This window comes from Gobio gobio (genome assembly GCF_949357685.1).
Source record: "Gobio gobio genome assembly, chromosome: 5".
Classification (NCBI taxonomy): Eukaryota; Metazoa; Chordata; class Actinopteri; order Cypriniformes; family Gobionidae; genus Gobio; species Gobio gobio.
The window spans coordinates 22318530-22344051 of NC_137101.1; the positions used below are offsets into that span (position 1 = coordinate 22318530).

At 37.6% G+C, this 25522-nt stretch overlaps 1 protein-coding gene across 1 annotated transcript in view; it reads right to left on the reverse strand.

Annotated features, from left to right (window-relative positions):
* pawr (PRKC, apoptosis, WT1, regulator) overlaps positions 1–23000 on the reverse strand; it is a 76483-nt gene extending 53483 nt beyond the window's left edge. The window contains exon 1 of the mRNA XM_079817513.1: positions 22225–23000. Within this exon, the coding sequence (XP_079673639.1) occupies positions 22225–22701 (477 nt within the window). The 5' untranslated portion in view covers positions 22702–23000. The remainder of the gene's footprint in view (positions 1–22224) is intronic.
* Between the last annotated feature and the right edge of the window lie 2522 nt (positions 23001–25522).

Consider the following 25522-nt stretch of genomic DNA (forward strand, 5'->3'; position numbering starts at 1 on the left):
GGCTCTTTTGACTCAGCTCACTGAAAAGAGCCGGCTCTTTTGGCTCACAACGGCTCTTTAAATGACTTTGACTATAATATTTCAATTTTTATTACATAATTATTTAATTTCTATAGGCTAAATTTGTAAAAAAAATAGAGTCGACTCTTCAGATATGCGAGCAATTCACCTAATGCGACGTTCACCTAAAAGAATCGCGAACGACCCATCAAAAGCTCATTCGCGAACGAGTCGATCCATCATCACTAACGGTCATTCGCGAACGACCCATCATTAGTAATGCTCATGAATTGCGAACGACTCATCATAATAACGCATAGTCAGACAGGACAGGACACACAAGAAGGAACAACACAAGCCAGTCAGTCAACGAGAGACAGGTATGGCGACGAGCCCAAATAATCCAAAAGTAGCCTTCTCTAAATGGAAGTATAGACATTACTTTTTCCTTCAAGAAATTAAAGGAACGAATGTAATCGTGAAATGCACATTATGCCCTGGGCAAAAGTGCCTATCCACGTCAGTGTCAAGTAATTCAAACTTACTCAAACATCTTTCAACGTTGCATGCTTCCACGAAATTAGTGGCCATGACTACCGAAGGAGAAGTAAGATTGTCAATGGCCAGAGTACGAGATTTATTTTTATGGAGATGTATTTTTTTTTTGTTCTTGCGATAGATATTTGGCTATAATCGTTCTAAAAATACAAAAGTTAAAGTGCCATTCAGTAGCGATCACTATAGATCCGCAGTCTTTCCTCTTGAGGACTGAACAGGTTCTGCTCGATCATCTTCACTCAAATGTTCTGGGTCTGATTCGGGCTCATATGGTTTTATTGACGCCGTTGTTTCTAATACTGAACAGCCTCCGGTAAGGGGCGTGACGTTTCCGACAAACGTGCACTGCGTTTAGCGAATCACAACACACTGGGCCAGCTAACCAATCTGAGCCCATCGCGTATTTTTGAGGGACTGGCTTCATACAACCCGGAAAGCATCAGACCGTTTTACAAGGAGGGACAGAGCAGTGTAGAATAAAGGTCAAATATATGAAAAATAAGGCAATTTTTTTTTTAAACGAAGCATGAACACATGTTACAGTGCACCCCACAAACACAGTCAAGCCTTCAAAAGAATGTTTTACCACCCCTTTAATAAATTCAGCAATTTTTTTGTCTTGTGGAATATATGTAAAAAATCTTATTCAGGATAGTACCAAATAAATAAAAAATTAACATGCATTTGGTAGGCTCGCTCTTATTTTGTTAAAATTATTCACAAGGGGTTCACATACTTTTTCTTGCCACTGTATAGACACACACATATACATACATACATATATATATATATATTAAGTAGTGCTGTCAAATCGATTAATCGCACAAACTTTTGTGTTAAGATAATATATTTGTGTACATACATACATACATACATACATACATACATACATACATACATACATACATACATACATACATACATACATACATACATACATACATACATACATACATACATACATACATACATACATACATACATACATACATACATACATACATACATACATACATACATACATACATACATACATACATACATACATACATACATACATACATACATACATACATACATACATACATACATACATACACAAATATATTTTCTTAACACAAAAGTTTGTTACATGCGATTAATCGATTTGACAGCACTACTTAATTTATTTTGTTTATGCAAATATCTATCACCAGACCAAGCTCAATTTAAGATTGAACATTGGTCTGGGAAGTCTACTATGCATTTTCTACTGCACAAGAGGCTGATAAACGTGCATAATTCAAATGACTCTGTACGCAATTGGATAGTCCTTCAACCAGTCAGACCACAAGAGGCGTGATCAACGGGGCATCGATCCATCGCTTCTCTATCCGTCATCGTGTTAAACCCGCCAATAGCACGCCAGGTGGATAAGCCAGTCTGTGATTGGTTCCCGCAAAAGTGTGACAGAAGCAGGATAAATGAATGTACAGGTTTCCAGTCTGAGCTGCAGGGCCAAATCAAATCACTGGCTCATCAGGCTGGGTTTACCCAGTCTAAAGTGATCATGTATCTTCAAAACATCTGGACTAAACCGCTCAATTCATATAGATTAGTTTTAAAATCTCTTATTGAACTTTTTGAAGCGTCCAAGTGGTAGTTACGTCAATGGACGAACAGAAATCTCTCAGATTTAATTAAAAATGATGAACAAAAGTCCTACAGGTTCGGAACGACATGAGGGTGAGTAAATGATGACAGAATTTTCATTTTTGGGTGAACCGACCCTTTAATGTGGAATAAAAATGCCAGAGGAAAAAAAGAAAAACAAATAGAGACCAAAAGAAAAATAAAGAAAAAGAGACAGAATGTCTTTGGGCCAAGTAATATGTTTGTTTTTCATGAGAAACCACCACTGTGACTGGCCTGTTCCCCCTTAGGCCACGGGAACCCAGCTTTCTGAAACACTAACCCTGGTGGAGCTACTGCAGGATGGCTGTTGGCATTCCCACGTCCGCAGCCTGCCACCCGGATACAGCTCATCCAGCATAATGGATTGAGAAGTTGCACCTTGGGGAGTAAGACCTCCATTTAGAGGTTAAGGGAAATATTCTGACAGTTCTGAAGGAGATGTTCTGCTCCAGAGGACATGGATGAAAGCTATGAAGCGTGAATTCTGGTGGGTTTGGCAGAGCTGGTTCTGGGTCAGCTCTGCCTTAGCTACTAATAATAGGAGTTTAGCACTGAATGAAGAAAAGCAGTTGAGGACCAGGGTTGTGGGGTAACCAAAAACTAGGCCACCGTACTTCCATGACCCGTTACAACCCTTCAGCCTTTATTAAAGAATGTCTGTTTTTAAATGATAGTTCGCCCAAAAATAAAAACTCTGTCATCATTTACTTACCCTCATGTCGTTCCAAACTTGTAGGACTTTCTTTCTTTTGAAGTACACAGAAGATATTTTGAAGATTATTGTGAATCTTGGTAACCACTGGCATATGGACAGAAACTATCAAAATATCTTATTTTATGTTCTACAGAAGAAAGAAAGTAATACAGGTTTGAAGTGATATGAGGTTGAGTAAATAATGACAGAAGATTCACTTTTGGGTGAGCACTATTTAAAAAGCATAAAACTATTTATTGGCACAGGTTCACTTCCAAAAAAAAAGCACTAGTTGAGCACTTGAACTAAAGCAAAAGTTCAACAAAAGCACATCTTATCAGGTTACGCCACTACAAGTTACAGCTGAACGATAACAACATTAACATTTAATGGGAAAGCAATTGGAGTATTTTTGTCAAAGCCGCACTTGAGGGAATGCGAGCAGGGAGAAAGTAAAGTAGGCAAGCAGATCGAGTTAAAGTTTTAGTGAAAGGGGCCGCGTTCATCAAGATATCGACCGCCTGGAAACATGTTCGTCAGATTATTATAACCAATACAAAGTATGCAGAGACGATTTAATTAACAGATAAGGCCAGAGTGCTAAGGGTTAACAAACATAATGTTAACAAATGGAACACAACACATGATATCGGAACGCTCCTGAAATAAAAAGCATCAATATTTATACAAACATGACCTTGTATATTTGGCCACCCACATATCAAACATCACTATCAAGTCTGATAACATACATCAAGTCCAGATTAAAATGAAAAAGAGCACTGCGGTTGTGATAAAGCCTGTGAAATTATTTGGTCAAATGAGGTCATCACCAAATACATATAATATTCTAGTTAATCGCTCAGCTCTAATTCTAGTCTCTAGATATGGCTTCCTCGGTCGAAATATAAGCCTACGGGAAATTTTTCACCCATTTTATCATCTGCCTGCCAAAATCAGTAAATCGAATTGCTCAGAAAAGTAATAATACTCCTCACCTCAACAAGCCACATGATTTCCGGTCGGGTCCATTGCACCACAGGTGCAGAACAAACAACACATGAGAGTTTAATACTTGGGGTTAGAGGTTTACTCAAATCCCTAACATTAAGAATGAGCAATGAGCGTACTTGCTTTAGCACAAACATCAATAATTAAGAAAACACAATGCTCACAACCCATTTGGAAAGCATTTCTTTAAGCTCTCCACAGGGAGTGGTGTCGTCTTTACCAGGACTAGAAAATTAAGTGTGACTCCAGAGTAATGTTAGCTCGCTTCGAGACATTCTTGTTTCCTCTTCGGCAACTCATGCAGAGCACATGCACAGACATGCTACGAAAAAGAAAATTAAGGGCAACTTCCAACATGCAGGTCAATGCTTAAACAGTAATTACAAGAGAGAGAGGGAAAGTAGCGGGGAGAGAGAGGGGCGTCAACATAGATGGAGGGACATCAGAGGAGAGAGACGGAGAGAGCGTGAGCAATGGAGAGAAACCCTGGGTGTGATGGGAACTGAACTTTGCTCCAGGCATAAAGCAGACTCATCATTATCTGAAGAATGTTATACTAACTTTACTTACTCAGCGCTAACAAAGGCGGTCATAGATTCTTCACAGTGACAGAGAACGCATTTTTTTAGGTTACACATAATCATTAGTTTAAGAAAAACAAGTCTGTGAAGGACAAAAGTTGAATATGTCATACAGTCTTAACCACTTAAACTCTGTGGACCCTGTACAAAGTAACTTATTTACACTAAATTACTCCGGTACCATTTCCGCCTGGATTTGGCCTACCCAAATTGAAAAGCTTCCTATACCCACAGTCCCACACATGGTGGTCTAAATTCAAAATGTCGGTGTCTTTTTACAGGAAACCCTTTGAAGTTGCATAAAACACTGCTAAAAGTGATAAACATGTAAGTATATGTTGTCTGAGCTGTAATAACACCCTGTGAATACACAATCCTAAACTAAAGATAAAGATGACTTTTTTATTATCATTACTTTTAAGACATATGTTGTCAGAAGTAGCGCAAGCATGTGAAGTACGTCAGAACATTTACTGTTAGCGTTTCACTACACCACATCTAGTGTAAACAGTATCGCTGATTACAATGGGCTCTATTTGTTTCTGTCGTGTCACACTGCTCGCGTCCAGTGTACACACAGTGTTATTCGTATTATTCATCTATGGAAGAATAAAAAATAATGGGGTTAAGGCGCAGAGTTGGATATTCTCAATGTTTTTCAATTGTAGGTGGAAACAACAACTGTCCTTTTGCCTGATGTGGTAAATGCGACAAGGTGAGGTCTGAAGCATCATGTGTGTGTGTGTGTGTGTGTGTGGGGGGGGGGGGGGCAATCTTATGGGAAAGGGACTGAAAATCTGCATAAATCTCAACATACAACACAAGGTGGGAGCAGGACAAAAAAAATATATCAGGAGCAGATGGGAGCAGGGAAGAATCTTTTGAGGACGGGACTAAACTTGTAAAGTGTGTTTTTCCTGTGTTTCTAAATGCTCTAATTTTAGAGATTCATCTAGCTGAAAAGTAGGCAAATGCATTTCATAGGAGGACAATCTAGTACAAATCCCCTTTACATCTGTCAGTAGAGCTAGCATCAACGTACAAAGGAAAAAGTCGGACAATACACCTGCATACCAGGCAAGCCAAAGAGCACTCCACGTGCTTTCTCCGATTCAGGGCAGTGTTAATCAGCGGTTTGGGCTGGGACCGTTGGAGCATGCTTGGCCCTCCCCACCGAGGGCCTCTGTGTATGGAGCCCATTGTGTTTCAACATTAACAGACACAGAAGCATGAGTCACCTTCAAATCGTGTCTGGGTATTAGCAACCTCATCCAATCAGAACGCTGGGAGAGGTGAAGACCGAGCACCTCCACGGCAATGTGCGCAATGCAACTCCTCGTCGGCATGGTAACACTCATAAGGGGCATACCTGAAGTAAAGCCTAACTGCGGTCATGGTCGGGTTTCTGTGTGTCTCTTAATGCGTGTCTAGCAAAAACGCAGCTGGTCTTCCTTTGGATGCAGTGGATCATTTACGCCCACTGGTTGCATTTGTGCTCACATTTGTATACTAGATAAGCACACACTCCCTAGCTATCATTGGCCAACAACTTCTTTGTGCTTACCAAACCTTAAAAAAGATGACAGAAAATAGTCAAAACATAATTATGAGTGAATCACACGCAGGGCGCATAATTATTTTCCAGTCAGATTGCTAACAATATAGCTAGAAGAATGCTAAAACAAAGGTATTAGCAAATCTCTGTGATGACATTCGCCATTTCAATTATAATAAACAGAGACTGGTAATATAAATAGGCCCAAGTCATCTCTCCAGTAATAAAGCATCTCATTTTTCCATTAGCAGATATAAACTAAGGACAGTAACTTCATTAGAGGAAGTATATAAGGTCATCTGGCTAGCATCTGACAGAAGTAAATGGTGAGAGTGAATGTAATATTATTGCTGTTGTCTGTCGCATACCCCGAGTCTGGTGCTTTAGTTGTCATTGGCTCGGTCCCAGTTGAGGGGATAAATGTTTGGGTCTCTCATTCTCGGTCCTCCTCTCTCATTTAGACATAAACCACATAGTCAGTCTGTGTTTACTAGACAGTGCCGTTTATTTCACTGTTCCAAAACATAGTGAATTGCCTACTGGATGCCTTCAAAAAGGCACTAACCCAACAATCAGTGACAGAAGAAGTGGCTCAAAATTGATTTCAATAGAGTCTGACTTTAGCATGTTGCTAAGCTAAATAGGTGATTTTATAATAGCACATACATAAATATATTACAAAGAACAAAATAGTTCAATTGACTTTAAATTACTACAGTTTTGTTCATTGACACTTTCAGTATTGAACCCTTAACTACTATATACTTACATAAAAAAATAAGTACATTGTGCTTATTGTGTTCATATTGTAAAGCAAAACACTTTTTCAGGTGAGATATGGGTAGAGTGTGGTGGTATGGGTAAGTTTAAGGTTAGGTGTAAGGGAAGTGTCAGCAGTGTAATTATAAATCTAATTACATAAATTAATTACAGATGTAATTACAAATAGTATTTTTTTTATGTAAGTACAATGTAAAAACATGTCTGTACACAATAAGTGTATTGTATCAAATTAATTTAACATAGTAGTTAAGGTCACTTAATATAAAGTGGGTCCTATTTTTTTCACTGAGCTTGTCACAATGAAACATGGGATTGTATTCTTCTTCATAGGAAGATCACTAGGTTTTGGAATAGAGGTTGCATTTTTACAATGCAACAGAGGTTTAATTAAAATTTTCTTCCATATTTAGACATGCATCCTAGTGAAACAGATTATCAAAAAGAAAAAACAAATAGAGTACCGGAAACTTGGTCCCATCCAGTGGTTGTTGACTGAATTGAGGCAGATTTCCATTTTTAGCCGACTTTAAGCCACAATGACAAACTAACTAGTCTGCAGATAACCAAATGTAGGCAGGTTTGTTTCTAAAAAACTACAATTAGGATAAGCAGACAAGAATAAACTGTTTTTTCTGAAGGCTAAACATATCCAAACTCCAACAGCAGAGTCAAAGATAGGTTGAGGAGAGGAGGATGGGGAGAAAAATTAAAAGCTGAAAGGAGGATACAAAAAGCCTTTAGGATCAATACGGACATAATGAAAATTCCAAGATGAATATCCGGGGCTGTGTGATGGTTATGGATCATTTAGAGCCTGACTGTCACTACAGAAAGGACAGCTAGGGCCAGCTGAAGATGAAAATATCAGGCAAAGATCAATAGATTTAAAGTAAAGTTTAAAAGGGAGGTTGGAGTTAAAGTAGGAAAGAAAATGAAAAGGGAGGAAAAGGGGAATTCCCGAACTTTAATCTTAATGTCAGTTACTTTGCAGTAAATTATCAAGCAGGATATAAAACTCACTCTCTCTCTCTCTCTCTCTCTCTCTCTCTCTGGGTAACAACAACCATCTGGACTATCAATCCTGTCAATCATCAAAGCAACATGCCAATCAAAGGTATGATCCAAATCGATGACAGTTCATTTGAAAGGAGACAACAAAAATAATACAATAACCAAAAAAAATGCCTTACTTACAGTCGTTTCTCAGTTTGAAACAGACCAAACCTACAGCCTGCTATGATTTGTTTTACTTTGAACAGATTGCTGAACAATAACAGTTGACATTTTGTTGGCATGATTTTTCAGGTACTGTCATCAACATGTAGAATTCATCCTGACGGTGAATACTACCACAGAAGGGAGCACTAAATTCAACTGAAAAGTCGTTCAGGCCCTAAGTCAGTTGAGTATGCTTCTTTTAATAGGGTCTAGAAAGAGATAACTTGGAGTTAACTTGTTAAGGCCTTCACAACCCATTATATGACATTTCAGAGAGATAAAGATGCACCAAGAGGTTGAAATTTAAAAGGCATTGTTGATAAACCAATGGAGTACTACAATGGAGAATTATTTTGAGCTTTCCTCAAAATGTATAGAGACAAACATTTTCTTTGAAATAACAAGAACTACTGAATTGCACACAAGACCAGAAACGCGCATTAATACAAAAATTTAAAAAATATATATATTTTTGATTTCATGAGGACTGCATGAGAATGCCTACAACAAACGTTAAATAAATTTTAGTTTGCCTAGGTAAGGACGTCATTATACTGTCAACACAACCCTGTAGGCAAGAAGTTACCCGTCACTTACCCCCATAAACAGCGCTCAGCCATGGGCGTGTGAACATTATCAACATTCCTGATGCCATGATTGTTTGGTTGACAACATGCCGTTTCTAAAACACCTTATTTAATCTGCAATCTAAATGGAATCACTGATATTCCAGCCAATGACGTACAGCTGCCACATCACCCTAAACGCATCCCCTGCTCTGCTCCTGTTTGTTATCTTTGGAGCCTCCTCTGACTCACGCTTCTGGAAGGCCTGAAGATTAGCAGGTGGTGACTAGGGATCTGACCCCCTTAACCTCTCACGTCAACTGTGGTCTAGAGGTTAAAAAGCAAGGGCAAGGGCACAAAACAAGACATTGTGGGCGAGACTTGTCAAGGTGAAAGGCATATTCAAGCAGTTGTCCCATTGCACCGCGAGGTCTGATAAAAAGGTGAATGCCACAAGCGTAGAAACTTGCACAGCAACTGAAGAACAATTCAAATGAATGAGTTGAGAAATAGCCAAGCAAGCAGAACAAGAGCAGGGCATTAAGAGAACACTGATGCTGCCTTCATGTCTTAAACTTAAACAGGTTAGTATGACAATTTCCTAGACAGAAATTGGACATTGGTATTTTACGACTAAGAAACTTGAGTTGGGCGGGCCATAAACTTTAAACATTCTGGAAAAGAGAGTCATTGCTGTAGTTTTATTCGTTTTTCCACAAGATCTTTATTAGGGATGCACAATATATCAGCCACCATCGGTATTGGCCAGTATATGTTATCGGCCCGATAAGTTTTGAATTGCTTGAAATATGATTGGAATCACTTCAAAAAGAAAGTGCAACATGTGCAGCGCAAGTCTGTCATATACAGTAGGATGAGAACATTATAATTGTGTGCTTGGGACATGGCTTTTAATGGTGAGACTTTTTTGTCATCAGTCTCTCAAATTGTAAAAGAAATTTGGATTTATACTTATCGGCCAATATATTGTTTATCGGCCAACATTTTCATATTGGTGCATCCCTAGTCCTTAGTCATCTCTTGCCTTAACAGTAATGCATATTTATGAATAGCAATAATAATTTGATGCGTATTGTGGTATTTTCCACAGTGAATCAATAAATAGGATGGTACATTTTATTCAAAGTTGGACATTGACAAAATTTGTTGATACATTCTCCCCAAAAAAATAGGCAAGAGTAAAGGCAGCACGAGGATGGGGTATTCCAGGACTACTTTGATGGTCATGCAAAAATCATTCCAAGAGAACTACAGGTTCATCCTTTAAAGAATAACTTGTGGAAAGTAAACCGTTGTTCTTTTAGACAAATCAAGCATTCTGCATTAGTTCAGGCAGACCATGTAGTCAAGCTTCGCTCTCAGCTGATTGGAAAAATTCCAACCCCGCCCATATCAGCTGATCCGATTCCTTTGCACTCAATCGGCAACTCTCAAACAGGGTGCCTTACTTAAGCGTAGCTTCAGTTCAATCTGCCTGCTTGGCTGCTTCTGCTGCACGCTGCTTTGCAACCCACCTCCACCCCAGCTCCTCCTTAAACTGTGTTTAACTTAATCAATGTCATTCTCTTGTCATTGATGCATACTCTGTTCTAAATGGGGGATTTCGCTGCCCTCCCAGTTTAAAAAATAGGAGGTTGTCCTCCAGAAGCTGCTGCTGTTCCCTGTCATGGAGCTCATGAAAAGGATGGGGAATTTAGAAGAGCCATATTGCCAAATGTAAATTTTTGCAAAATATGCCAATAAAAAGTTGACAAAAAAAAAGTTGCAACTATAGGAAGCTTGAAATGTATAAATATCCTCAGATTATGTAATCCGCATATTAGGCGCGTCCACTATTGCGAAGAAGACGAGTCAGCATCATCGACTTTATCTCTGCAGCCGAAAACAGAAAACATTATCAATAAATTCTTAAAATATTTAGACACTCTTCTAGCTGTTTTTTCACGACACACTAATAATCATTATTTTTGCCAGTGGCAAGCTTTATGCGTTAGAAATGATTCACATTCTTTCAGGCCTTCAGTCAAACAGATCATAACTGTTAACAAGCAGAGTCAAGACACAAATGCAACTTTAATGAAGGAAAATCAACTTAAATCCTTAATCAAGCTTAGGAATGCATACACTGATGAAAGGTCATGTTTCTTGACTGCTCTGCACATTTCTACATTCTTCAATTCTGTTACTCAGTAATGTGACTCAAAACAAGAACAAGGATAAATGTTAAGTTTTATTTTAATGCCCCGCTAGCATTCACTGTCTCAGCTTGGCAACAATGCAAACATTTATTTGAGATCAAAGTCTGAGGTGTAACCATAGAGATGTGGCATGAAACACCATACTGGAGAGCCTGGGGTGTACTGACAAGAATATGAAAGCAACTTGGAAATGTGCTTGTCTTTGCAAAACTCGCCATTACTGTGCTAGGGTGTTGTGGGAAGCCAAGGAATTGCTATGCAATTGCTAAGGTGTTTTGAACGGATTTTAGTGTGTTGCTATGCAGTTGCTAGAGTGTTTTGGGTCGTTTCTAGCGTGTTGCTAAGTAGTTGCCAGGGTTTTGTGAGTGGTTGCTTCAAGTCAGAAGAGTCCACATTGAAGTCTCTATGATATTCAGTTCTCTAGATAACATGAAAAGTGGTGTTGAATCATATTATTGCACACTAAATTACTATTATTAAACTGTTTAATATAGTTAAGCCTAGTAATTATTTAGTTATCACTCCATCATTGTGGAAGAAATAAAACAATGATAAAAAAAAGTTCTGCATATGATTATTTAAATGATGCTAAACATAATGGTCCTCTTTCATGAAACATGAGCAGAACGAATTGTGTAAAGCGCTTGTAAAGCCGTTTCTGACAAATGTTCGCATTTTCAAAATGTTAGTTTGAATGAAAGAAATGTACACCTGCTCCCTAGTCCCTACCATTTGTAAATGGTGCATAAAACATTCAAACGTTTTCTGTTCTTTTATGCAAACTGATGGCAGCATGTACCACGTCTGTTAGACCATAGACTGAATAAAACTATGGACGTAGCATCCGTGACGTCATCCTTAGGTTTCTGAAGAGCATTTCTGATGCCCAAAGTGGGAGGAGCCGGCCATCTTGGCACTGGGTCACCGCGCGCCACTCCCGGATAACTGAAAATGGGCAAAGAGGATGTGGGTGGAGCTTAATATAAGGCTTAATATAATTTAAATGAATGTGTTATAAAAAAAAATTCAACCCCCTCACAGCTGCCAGGGGCAAAATTAGCTATATACACCAAAACCACTTTTTGTACCAGGCTGTAAACATATTCTTTTCTGCCAAGTAGTCTCTTTAGCATTTATGCAAAATACTGGAGCCAAACCTAAAAAGGGAGTCCGGAAGATTCCACAGTGTTCCTGGACACATCATTTACGTAGTCGTAATTCATAGGCGGGGACTATGCTAATTGTGAACGAGCATGCATGCGTGCCCTATTTGAGGACAGTTTTCGGGAAGATCCATTTTACGTGCTAATATATTTACAAAAGTTTCATGAATGAGGCCCCACACAAAAAATTGCTCTAAACAGCAAATCTTTCCACAACAATCCTCATTTGAAACATTATTTTTGCCCATAGCAGTGTGGGACGCATTACATACCAACTTTTAATAGTAATGGTTTATTTTGAAGAATACTGCATACTAAAAGCACTTATCTGAAGATAAGAACTATACTGTAATAATGAGTCAGCCTTAAATGGTTTTCTGTGTTTGTGCCTTTTGCTTCTATAATAAACAAGTATCGTGTATCAGGTGAAACTGATTTGAGATCTTGAAATACCAACCTATCAGCACGCATTACACCACATGACAGAAAGAGAAAACAGACACAGTGAGAGCTGAGAGATGAGAGATGGAGGGAAAAGATCAAAAGGAGGAAAGTAAGAAAAGAAAAATAGAAAAGCAAAAAGCGAGCAGGTTTGTCTAGTTGTGCAATGGTGAATGTAAGCAGACAGGCTAATGCCTAATCACGCAGAGTGGCCTGGTTTTACCACTGACTCACACCGAGCACCCTGCTGAAAGGAATGTTCGCAAACAACTAATGGCCAAATCCACTCTGTTTTATAATCATTGTTTCTGCTCACCCACAATCAAAGCTAACAGCCAGCCGTGTAAATAATCATTGTGTGACAAAATGCGAGCCGATGTCATTAAAAACACGCTGGCATCTCTCTCCAAGTGTTCTGCACTTTTTTGTAAAATACACATCAAATAAAAATGTCCACAGTGCCTACTGGCCAATGTGTTTGTGCTCCCTGTTGAATATGAATGACAAAGTGAAAGTGTTACCGTTACTCCCCAGCATGGTACAAGTACACTGCTACTAACCTAACTAGTTTTTCAGTAGCCTGACAGTACAGGTCAGCTGTTTTCAAAACAGTCCAGCTATTTCCAGAAACACACCTTTTTCCTAAGCATTGCGGTGTAGTGTGACAAAATGTCAAATGTGTTTTTTGGGAAAAGGCTTTTTGATAAAGAAAATGCTTTTATTTGAAAACAATTTTGATGCAGCATATATTGCATATTTGAATTTTTGTATTGAAAACTATGGTAAATACTGGTAAAATGCACCATTTAAAAAGAAACACTTTTTGGCATACCATAAAAATAACCTGCAGCCCATCTGAATTATATAACAATTAGGCTATCCTTCTCATAGTGAAAACCATGCAGCCTACCAAAATTTCATTAACAGTAGAAGTGAAATTGAAATCTGGGAACCGTCTTACATTTTAAAATTACGTACGGGGAAGTTTGGTCCCATCAGCGAGGCACGCAAACATGACAGTCACCTGGCTCTTAGACGGTAAGCATTTTAAAAACTGTCTTTTTGCACTCCCAATCTTCCAACATTACACTCTGACACACCATATTTCTTGGCACTAGTTATACCCGTATTTAGAGCCACCTATTGTTGCGGGTGTATTATTGACATGTCCAAGTCTAGACCCTGAATATAAGACAACCCCGTTTTTTCAGATGTATTTCTAAGAAAAAAACATTGTCTTATATTCGAAACAATACGGTACTATGTAACACTGCATTCACATTGGGCGTCTACGTTAACGTTTCTCATTTACTTTGAAGGGATGTAAGAAATGTAATTTATGCTTGTGGCAAAGCTGAATTTTCAGCATCATTACTCCAGTCTTCAGTGTCACATGATCCCTCATAAAAATCATTCTAATATGCTGATTTGCTGCTCAACAAAACTAATTATTATCAATGTTGAAAACAGCTGCTTGATATTTTTTGTGGAAACCATGATACTTTTTTCAGGATTCTTCGATGAACAGAAATTTAGGCTACTATTTAGCTACAAGTGTTACTAAAATATCTGAAACGGTTGATGAATTGACACACACCAGCCTCCTCTCCCTCACTCGTCTCATTCTCATTCACTTGGATTGAATAGTGCTTGTATTGCGCATAGTTTTAGTCATTTCGCACTCACAACAAAAGTGCACGGACCACTGATATATACAAGTAGTGCTCTCATAAAACCACCTCTCAAACCGCTTGCGAGTACCAAATTGACTTCTTTTTTGTGGCTTATTACTTATGACGGTCAATTACATAAATTATGTCAAAATTGCAGAGTATTCAGGTAAATACAGTCAGTTTTGGAACATAATTAATTGAGAGAAATCGCATGTTGGGTAACCGTATATAGGGTCCGTGTGTTAGTCCTTAAAGTGACAGCAGCCTAATAAACCTGCTGCTTTCTGTCATGTTAATCAAAGAACAAAAGAAAAAGAGAAAATCACTTGCTGCTCGACTGAATAACTTTTGTAACTTTAATTGTAAGCATTAATCTGTATTTAACTATCCAGTGTTATTTTACATTTGGTAACTTTCATTTGTGTAGTATTTCTTACCTGAATACTACTGTTAGACCCACCTGAAAAACTTAAAGCCATGTTTATTTAATTTACTGACTGTTTAATTGTCTTTTTCTTTTTTTTGGCAATGTAGTTCAACGATTCAAATAAAGCCTCCCTGTGCTGTGTGAAAGCTATAACAAAAAAAATACCCAAATGATCAAAGAATTATGAGATAATAACTTATCTATATGGTGGCATAAATGGCAGTTTTCATGGTGGTTTTGAAAATGATTTTTCAAGGTATCGTATCGAAGTAGGAAATTCCAGTATCGTGAAAATACTATTATCTACGTTTTGTTAAAAGCTTGAAGCATAGCTAACTGTTATATAGACTACCAGTGCAACACTGCAGAAAAAGAAGAAAAAAAAATCAGTTTATTAAGACGCACACTCTAAAAACGCCAATTAATAAAATGTTGGAAGAGCAAAAAAATATATGTTGAACTAATTTTCTTTCTTGTGCTTAGTTAAGAAGATATTAAATTAAGTCTGCAGAAATATATTTGAAAAACATTCAATTAATTGATATTTTCAAATCCAGTTAACATTTAGAATTGCAAATGTTGACTGGACTAAAAAACGCAAATCCAGTCAATATTTTATAAAAGTAGGCTATTAAGGCCAACACAATTTTACACACAATATTTTACTATGGAAAATATATTTTTGTTTGTGCTGTTGAAATGGGCTGTTAGAAATATTTGATAATATATTAAAACAACATTTGTGAAATTAGATGTATTTTTGATGTTTTGTTTATGATGGTAGGCTTATCTGCATTATGATGAGAAGATGGATAACACTTTACACTTCTTTATACATATTTAATATAAATATATAGTTAATTAACATATGTAGTTAATTTTTTTTATTTAATCTGCCTAATTTTAATGAATAATTACGTACAAGAGCTCATTTGACTTCTTGGAAGGATCTGTATTGCACGTTTGACTTCGCGGAAGGATTGTTACAGATCAAAGGACTTCGCGCAGTTTGCGGGTTTCTTTCACCAGGAGACAGCATATCAGCAGCAATTTTGAGGGTGCAGTTCACGCGTCAGGTAAGTCATGCAGACATAATGTGTTGATAAAAGCGTAAACTATATTTAATGTTTAATTTGTGTGGATATTTAACGTTAGAAGTGTTTTGTAAGTTATATATCCAAGGGAAATGGGGATATTTAAGTGATGTCTATGTCAAGTTCACTCGTCACCGAATAAATGCTCATATAAAACTAACGTTAACGTTAATTATTTTATGTAAAACGTACAAAGTTGAACATATTCGATATTTTAGTATTTATCAGCGTTTTATGAGGTAACATTAACGATATGTCCCATGTCAATGAGAGCGAACGTTATTTAAGCCGCGTTTCCACCAGCAGCCGCGCGCAGTCCTACATCACCGGACTTATTTGCCTAATCTTCCCGGTACTTTAGACCGCAGTGGAAACGCAGGCAGTAGGTCTGGGGGGGAAGTTCCTGTAAAAAATGTTCCTGGTACAAATTGTTCCGGGTAATTTCGGTGGAAACGCAGCTCAAGTCTCACCACCGAAAGTTCCCTAACTTTGAAAAAGTACTACCCCGGGAGCAGGGCCGTTCGGAGGGGGAAATATTTATCCGGAACTTCATTTAGACCCTGGTTCCTGCGGTGCATAATTTATGTAAAGTACCTTATTCACGAGATTGCTTAATAAACAAAAACCTGCATTTTACATTATATTTTATATGGGTAAAATGACCATTTTGCTGATTCTTCAAGGTGCTTGTGAACACTTGACCACAACTATTTAAATTTGTGTTAACCTGTGTATTTCTATTTCTTTTATCTACCATGCTTCAAACCAGAGAGGCCATGTTATTGAAACACTGACCAGAGGGATGCAAATTGGTCTCCTTGAGGCTGGAGGCCTAGATTCAGCGTTGGATGTGGCTGTAGTGGTGGAGGAAAAAGTGATCCTGAACAACCTGGCGGATATTCCGACTGCTTTTGGTGTTCTTTTTGGATTGATGTATGCCCTGTACATTGACTATCCCAAACAGTGGAAGTACCTGTTTGAAGCTGTGCAGAAAGTCTTTCTGGGCCTTGATTGTGAAGTGTTCTGCTCGGGTGCAGTCACTGAGAACCAGATTGCTCCAGATGTAAAAAAATATATATATTTATAATTATAACATGTTTAGAAGGCATAGGAAGTTTATGGATTGTTATAATGCCAAATAATATTCAGTTGTTTGTTTAATGTTGTTTTTGATTACTTTTGATAAAATAGTCGACATGTTTTTTTTTTATTTCATGTTTTTTAATGTTGCAATATCAAACTAACTTTCTACCATTTTACTAGAGTTTATTATTTAATATTTTATTTATTGTTCTCAGTTCATGAAATATTAGTAAATGTTTAGAGATGATACAATGTGTTTTCATTTATTTTTGTTGCCGTCGCTATAACATTTTTTTATATGTATTGCAATATCAAACTAACTTTCTACCATTTTACTATTTTATTTATTGTTCTCAGTTTATGAAATATTGGTAAATGTTTAGAGATGAATTTAATTGTTGTAATGAAAATGAATTGTTTGTATGATAAATGTTATAAATGCAGATGATACAATGTGTTTTCAATTGTTTTTGTTGCCCTCGCTATAACATTTTGTAGTTCCACAGCAATTTCTAGTAATGATTAAAACAATTTAAAAATGACGAAACCCCTAATTAAAACGTTTCAGTTGAATTAATTATGAAACAATTTGAGTAAACATAGATTAGATTAGATTCAACTTTATTGTCATTACACAAGTACAAGTACAAGGCAACGAAATGCAGTAAACATACATTTTAATGTTGAAGTCAAGTTTGAGCCAATTAAAAATTATTAATTCAGGTAACAATTTGTAGCATGAAATTGAGTGAACGTAAAAAATCTGTGGAACTAGTTACTAAATAATAATTCGTTGAAAGCACTTGAAATTTTTTACAGTGCATGTTAAGAGACGCAGTTTGACTGTAGTTTAATTTAATCATAAGTAGCTTGGGAAGCAACAGCTTCACAATAACTTCCCCAACAAAACAGATGGCCTATCTAGAGGTTATACAACTTACCCTTTCCTCTTTTGAACTCTGCCCACTGATACCAAAGGCTTCAAATATTGAACCAAGAAGCAACCGTCAACACAGACAAGTACTAGATAACAGTGGGGGTGCACAGAGGGAGCAGGTCATTTAGTTCATTCTCCATGCGGAGGCTGGTGCACGTTAATAAGTGACGACTCAGTCTAGAGAAATGCGTCACTGTGACGCTGACAAAGCACTGAGATATTTCTCAAGCAAACAAAAAGAGCAAATCTAAACAAAAAAAGTGGAAGGGTCTATTTATAGAGTTCATACATACACACCGTTTACATCAATGAGGAAGAGTGATGAACGCACGACTGTCACATTCAACCGGCTACCTAATTCATGTGCACACACCGTGACCGTTCTGTTCCTAAGAGATGAATCCAAACGCAAAAGGTGGCCATCTCATTGGCATCATTACGCCACGCGACTGAACTGATTGTGGCTCGTACAGAAATAACTGTGGGAAATGGCAATGCCAGTCATGCATCATAAACAAGGAAGAGCATACGTTCGGAAGTGAAAGTGAGTCCGCCTGACTCTGCGTCATGCTTGAAAAGACCGGAGAGCTAAATAAGACAGAGCGAAATGTAATCTGAGGAGATGGGTGACCGCTCAGAGGGCCAGTACAGGGAGTCTTGGTCTCATTGCATTCCAGCTCTTCGATTATGTGTGCTGATTTGGTCCGACAGTTAAATGGATGTAGTACATCATGCTTTGACTGTTGAGCAGTACATTAACAAGGGCTGACATGTGAGGGCCTATGGCTCGTAGCAGGAACTTCAGTGTAAAGTGAGACCCTACCTTGTTTTAAATCAAGACTTTCAAGTTTTCAAACTTTCCCTTCCCATAATTTCCAACTTAATGACCTTACACCTCTGGAGGAGGATGCGGGAATGCAGTGTAGCCTCTAACACAAATATCAGTGGTAACAAATAAATGCAGGAATTTCCTTTGTTGAAAGGATTAGCAGAAATACTTGGTATATAGCCTGGAATGTTCTAAAAACAAAAGCAGAAAGAGTGAAGGACAAGCTAATAACTGGTTGCTTACCTTGCTTACCCCATGACTGAATCTCAAAGGTATTTGTGGTGTTGGTGTGACCTTGTTTGGAAAAACATGCCGCCCCATGCTCGTTTAGGCGACTCTCGTTCCAGGCAGTGGACCATTGCCAACAAAGGCAAACATAAACTTCCATAAAATTGCAAAAACATTTATTTTATGTTCGAAATTATACAGCGGCAGTTAACCAAGGTGCCAATCATTTGACATTTAACAACAGGCCCCCGACCGCTAACAATAAGTAGATCAACAACCGCAGAGTTTAAAACACAGCAGTCCACAAGTTGTAAAAGAAAATAGTGCTCTAACAGAAGTATTTCGATTTCCTCTAGTCTAGATTTGCTTGTACGAGAACCTCGCTTGCATAGAAGCAGAAGATAAGGAACATTGAGGACTGTTTTTCATCCACATGACTGCTGCCAATTCCAAAAACATTTGCCAGTTAGTCCAGGTTTCCTGTCAGATATACAGCAAATTCCCTAAGGCCTCACAATGTAAACAGTAAGGTATGATCTCTTTCAGCGTTGCCGTATGTAGGCCTAGTCCAGCTTTAGGTGCTCAGTGAGTGAAAAACGACCTGGCTCATTGCCTCTAGCAACTCCTTCAGCAAGAAACTCATAGTTTCTCAAGGTTGTGAATTCCATCCAATTGGGACACAATATTAAAGGACGGTCAATCTAATCCAGGTTCATTTCCAGTTCTCCTGCACAAAATCCAGCGTAAAGAGTTTTCAAGGCCCATGAAGTAGAGAAAGTCGTTGTTTATGCTGGATTTGGAAGTTGAAATGGAAAACCGCCAAGCAGACCGGACGTGGATGCTTTTATCTACAAACGGGTCGTGAGGAGTTTGAGACTCGGCCAGAAGTCAAACAATAGCATTTACGTTTATTAGAGCTGCGCTGGCCCAAACACTCTGAAATTAAAACAAACTTCTCAGTCACCCTAACTAAACCCGCATAGCGAAAGAACATTCATCAAATGTTCTGGCTGATGATATGAACTTTCAGATCTGTAATACTAAACAAACATGTTATGGATTAAAGTTACAGTCAGTGGGATACACATATACAGACGTCTGAAGTCTGCTTCAAGGTGTCTGCAACGGATAACTCACTTTGTTCATAAATTACTTGGAGCCGGAGTTCCAAGCAGCCTTTTTAGAGGTTAATGGCCCCTGTTAACAAAGGGTTACGGGGAAACAAAGTGTAGGTTTCGGGGAGAGAGCTGGGAGGTTCCACAAGAGTCTCACAGCAAGCTGCTAAACGCACACGGTCAAACAATGAGCCCTATAAATTTGAAACCGCGGCAGGAAGAACAGGAAAACAACCTCCAGAAAATCCTGTATATCTTTTCTCAAAGCTGTTCAGGGAAGGATTAGAAGTGCATTTTCACAAAACTAAGCAGACACTGGACATGCTTGATACATCCAAGAGGTGTGAGACATATGGTTGGACATCATACCAAGCATAAATAATAGTTTCAGGTGACCGGACCCTGACTGAATATGTTTTGACAGCTTGTCATTAAATGCCCTAACACTTGCACACTAGATAGAGCGCTCAAACTGCATGCCATGCACCCTCGCTTATGCTCACTTCAACCCGAGACGGAATAAAAAGAAAGTGTCAAAATGATAAATAATTTACCCAGCCCCTCGCACATTCTTGCAGTAACAACCCCCGGCGGGACCATGGTGCATGAGTGTGTATACTTACACACTCATCTCTCAAAAGCACCCTAACATTAAGTCTTGGCCTGCACCCACTTCCCATACTACTTTACCTTGGCACATTGCGAGAGGCTAATGACAGGATGTCTTCAGCCAAAGCAGACATACTGGTCAGCCTCCAACAGTAACTATCCGCGGGGCAGTGGAGCTGGGTGGTATGCAGACATTCGCAGCTCTAGTATGTTCCCCAATGGCATACTGCGCTAACAAGCCTCCCTTCGCTTATGCGGGGGAATGTGATGGGTTGAAAAGGGAGAGATAACAGGTAACTTATGAGACAGACGGCATGTTTTGGAGGCCAATTGTTATGGTGAACTGATCGGCTGATGAAGTGTCTTATACTAGAGGAACAGCCGTACCATGTTCTCCCTGCGTTGCATGATGTACAATATTAGTCTGCAACCCACATAATAAATCATGAAATGGAGAAAATATGTATATTATCTCAATCTGTTAGTCATCAGACTCGTTGGCTTCTAGTCTTGATTTATGCGAGTGTTGCTTAGAGGAGAACATGCATCGAATTGATATTTCACATACATAAGGAAGGCATACGAGCTAAGCGATGGAGTGACATTTACCGATGGATTTCAGATTACAGCTTTTTCTACTTAAGTTAACTTGGCTAGAGTTGTGTCTATATAAGGAAATGTGGTTGCAAAAAGGGCAGTTTTGTACAGATGGACTAACAGATCACTTACAAAAGAGGTGTCATGGTATTACCATGCCTTTGGGGAATGATAATACAGTTAAATCCAAGTTTCTAGTCACATGGTATGGCTAGGATAAGTTCTACATAGCAAATGTAGTTGCAATTATTACGCCAACACATTGTACCAAGTGATTTTTGTATGGTAAACACATGCTTGTCTCCTTAGGATATTGTCTATATAAATAAATGTGTTTCCAAATAGGGCGACATATCACTTAAATGTATTCTGTGCTAGTGTTTTTAATGGTGCCAATGGTAACACTATGTTTTTGGAAACTGGCATGATGGTAATACCATGGTATTCTTACACTGCATATTAATATGTCAATATAAATCAGTATTGTGGACAAGTAACCATTACAATTGTTTTATAGACATGGTACCATGATAAGGATATCTTGTTTTGTTTTGTTTCTAATTTACAAAACCTGTCTAACGTGCTGTAAATGTGGTTGCAACAATGGAAACTTCATAAAAACGAGCCAGCAAATCACTTACAAAAAAGTATGATGGTATTGCCACCTGTTTTGTACAATGGTAAAAAAAAAATAGGCTACTTTTCTGATTTAGTTACAAAACAAATAGAGGATACTATTTATTATATAAATATGGTTGCAGCTCAGTATATGGGCCAACAGATCACTTATACAAAAGTACCACGGTATGGTGGTACTTTTACCACATAATGTTTTTTGACACGGTGCCATTGATAATAGCATGGGGTTACTTTGGAAACTAGCGTGTCAACACCATGGCATTCTTTAAAGTAGCCTACATGTAAATACATGGCATATTAATATAGCAATCCTTCAGTATTCATGGATATACATCAAAGTATCATGGCCAAGGAAGTAACCATTGCCCTGGTTTTATGGAACTGATAGCATGTAATATCTTGTTTTTATACTTAATTTACATGCTGTCACATAAAAAAGCCACTCAGTAGAAGTACTATGGTATTATCATGCGTTTTTGGAAATATACTTGTAGTATACCAACGGTTAACTTTAAAACAAGTGAACTCACCTCATTGGACGGTATGCTAACAACACCTGTTGATCTCCTCTTCTCTCTTAACTTCCTTTTCTCGATCTGTCCTTTGCCCTTTCTGGCGCTGGGTCCTGAGCTCTTCTTCTCTTTGCTCTTGCTGTATGTGGGACTCTCCTTATCGCTGTCATCCACACCAGCGGGGCTCGAGCTCTCCGCCTGCGGGACTCCGCTCACTTTCTCTGGCGTCTTCTTCAAGTTTCCCCCGGGCGGCTCGGGTGTCTTCAGCTCGTCCTCCGGTCGCTTCAAAGCGGATGAAGAGGAGGACCGGGCCACCGGATAGGAGGACGAAGGGGAGACGCAGTTGACCGAGTTGCCGTTGTTGTTTAACTCAGTGGTTCTCCCGGTGGCGGCGGCGATATCTCCAAGCATCTTTGCTCTCATCTTCTCGCGCTTGGCTTTCCATTCCTCCAGAAAGTCCGTTGCGCTGGTAGACTTAAATCCTCCCGTTGCCATGATTTCCTTTTAAGAATGTCTCGTGCGACCCAAATCACTTTGTAAACACACTATACAAATATTGCTGTTCAGATCCGCCACATTCCTCAGAAGTGTTTTGAGATTGTTGTAAAATAATCACAAAGTGCTTTTAAAGTTGGCCGAAACGGTGATGAACTCACTTTAAAACATTCAAAAACTGTCAAGTAAGTGCTGTCTCGAAAGAAAGTATCCGGTAACGCTCACCTGCGCGCGCATGAACATTCGTCAGGAGTTCAGGTGAACTGATCGGTGGAATGAACTGAATTAGTTACAGGCGCACTCCAGCGCTGAGTCCTGCCCCTCTTCCGAGGAGTTTCCGAGCAGTTACGAACATGAACGGAAATAGCCGAAGGGAAATGATAGGGACTTGTCATTACTATTGCCACATGTAGCATTAATTTTCGTATTATTAGTTTACTTAATTTCTCTTGACAATAGACAGCACAAAATCTAATGTCAACATGCTATTTTTATTTGTATTATATCATCTGAAAATCAACATTTGTTAAATGTATTAATTTCTGAATTTTTTTCGTTTTTTGTGTCTCTGGAAAATAGTGATTATGATATTGTCTTATACTGAATAGTTCATATAATTAAACATTTATATCATTTAAAAATTATAGTTTTTTTTATTTTGAAGTGAAAAAACTTCAAACTTTTATTTAATACTTATTATAATTCATGTGGTTATACAATAATTCCTTAAAACCATAAAAAGTAAAATCATTCAATTTGAATTCATAGTATTGTTATTATGACGTATCAATTAAAATATGGGTAATTAAATATGCACATATTAATATGCCCGCGCATAAATCACAGAATAAAATTCCCTTTCAAATTAATCTCTTTTACTGGAATTCTGCTTTGTCTGTCATTAATTATTCAATTATTCAAATTATATATATATATTAGGGCTTTCAAAAGATTAATCGCGATTAATCGCATCCAAAATAAAAGTTTGTGTTTACATAATATATGTGTGTGTACTCTGTTAATTATTATTTATATATAAATACACACCCAAGCATGTATATATTTAAGAAAAAAATATTATTTTTATATATAAAACATTTATATATATTATAGATTATATAAATGTATATACAGTATATATATGCAAATATTTCTTAAATATATACATGAATGTGTGTGTATTTATATATAAATAATAATTAACAGAGTACACACACATATATTATGTAAACACAAACTTTTATTTTGGATGCGATTAATCGCGATTAATCTTTTGACAGCCCCAATATATATATATATATATATATATATATATATATATATATATATATATATATATATATATTATATATATATATATATATATATATATTATATATATATATATATATATATATATATATATATATATATATATATTATATGGGTCTTCTTACCCTTGGGGCCAACTTCCTATATACGTAGTCATTTAGCAAAAGTTTTTATTTGCTTGCCTCAATATCACATTGGCTAATGCATCATCATCTCACACATGCTAAACTTATATTTCAATATGTTACAATTAATGTAATGCACATTGTTATTAAGGGGGCATCTTCCCTAATCCTCTCATATGCACAGTAATTTCACTGTATACTATTATAGTTTTAATTTATTGTGCACACTATAGGCTCCTGCTATTTTGTTGTATTATAATTATAGTATTATTTTTCCTTTGCATAATTTAGGGTTAGTTATGCTAGCTGGAAATGCTTCAACAACACAATTGTGCACTTTTAAAGACAGACAGACAGATATTGTTCTGTGTCTAATGATGAGACACACTGGTTTGATGAATATGGCCTGTTCTCCCACATAGGTCCCGAGAGAGCATGAGTCACTGTTCAGAGCTTGAGTGTTTATGACCTGAAGACTCTCAGAGATGAAGGAACTCAATGTCTTGGATAACAGAGGTTCATATAGAGTCATCTCGGAGTACAGCCTGTCTATCATTCCATCAAATGGTTCAGAAACATACATACACATACATCAGATTGTCTAAAATTGCCACTGAGTGGACACTGATGCTCAAAATTAACGTATTACATGATGCTAAAGAAATAAAAACAAAAAAATCCTTGTTCTTCTGAAATGTTTTGAGGGGGGCACGTTGTGTAACATAGGCTATTGTCTTGTTTATTTTAGGGACTTCATGTCCCCACACAGGGCAAAGATTTTTCCATAGTTCCTGCCTTTATCTTTATTTGCATGAAACTTGGGAGTATGAGAATTACTTCATTATTGTATTTTCTGGTCATAAAGGGAAACATGTACACATGTACAAACATTTGTGTTATTTAGTATTTATTCAGTATTTGTTTTAAAAGTTGTATTCAGCAAGGATGCATTAAATGATCAAAAGTGACAGTAAAGACATTTATATGTATACGAAATGCTGTTGAACGTTCTATTCATCAAAAAATAGAAAAATGTAACATGGTTCTAGAAAATAAATAAGCAGCATAACTGTTTTCAACATTGATAATAATACAAATGTTTCTTAAGCAGCAAAAATCATCATATTAGAATGATTTCTGAATGATCATTTGACTGAAGACTGGAGTAAGGATGCTAAATGACACTTTAAAACATTCAAATATAAAAAAAATTACATTTGTGCTAATATTTTGCCATATTACTGTGTCACATTTCACTCTAAAAAAAATGGTGCTATATGGCACTAAAAGTGGTTCTTGGCTCGTAATCAGGGAACCACTTTAAGTGCTGTATAGCACCAATCTGGTGCTTCAGTGGTTCTTCAGCACCAGTTCTTCACCGGTTC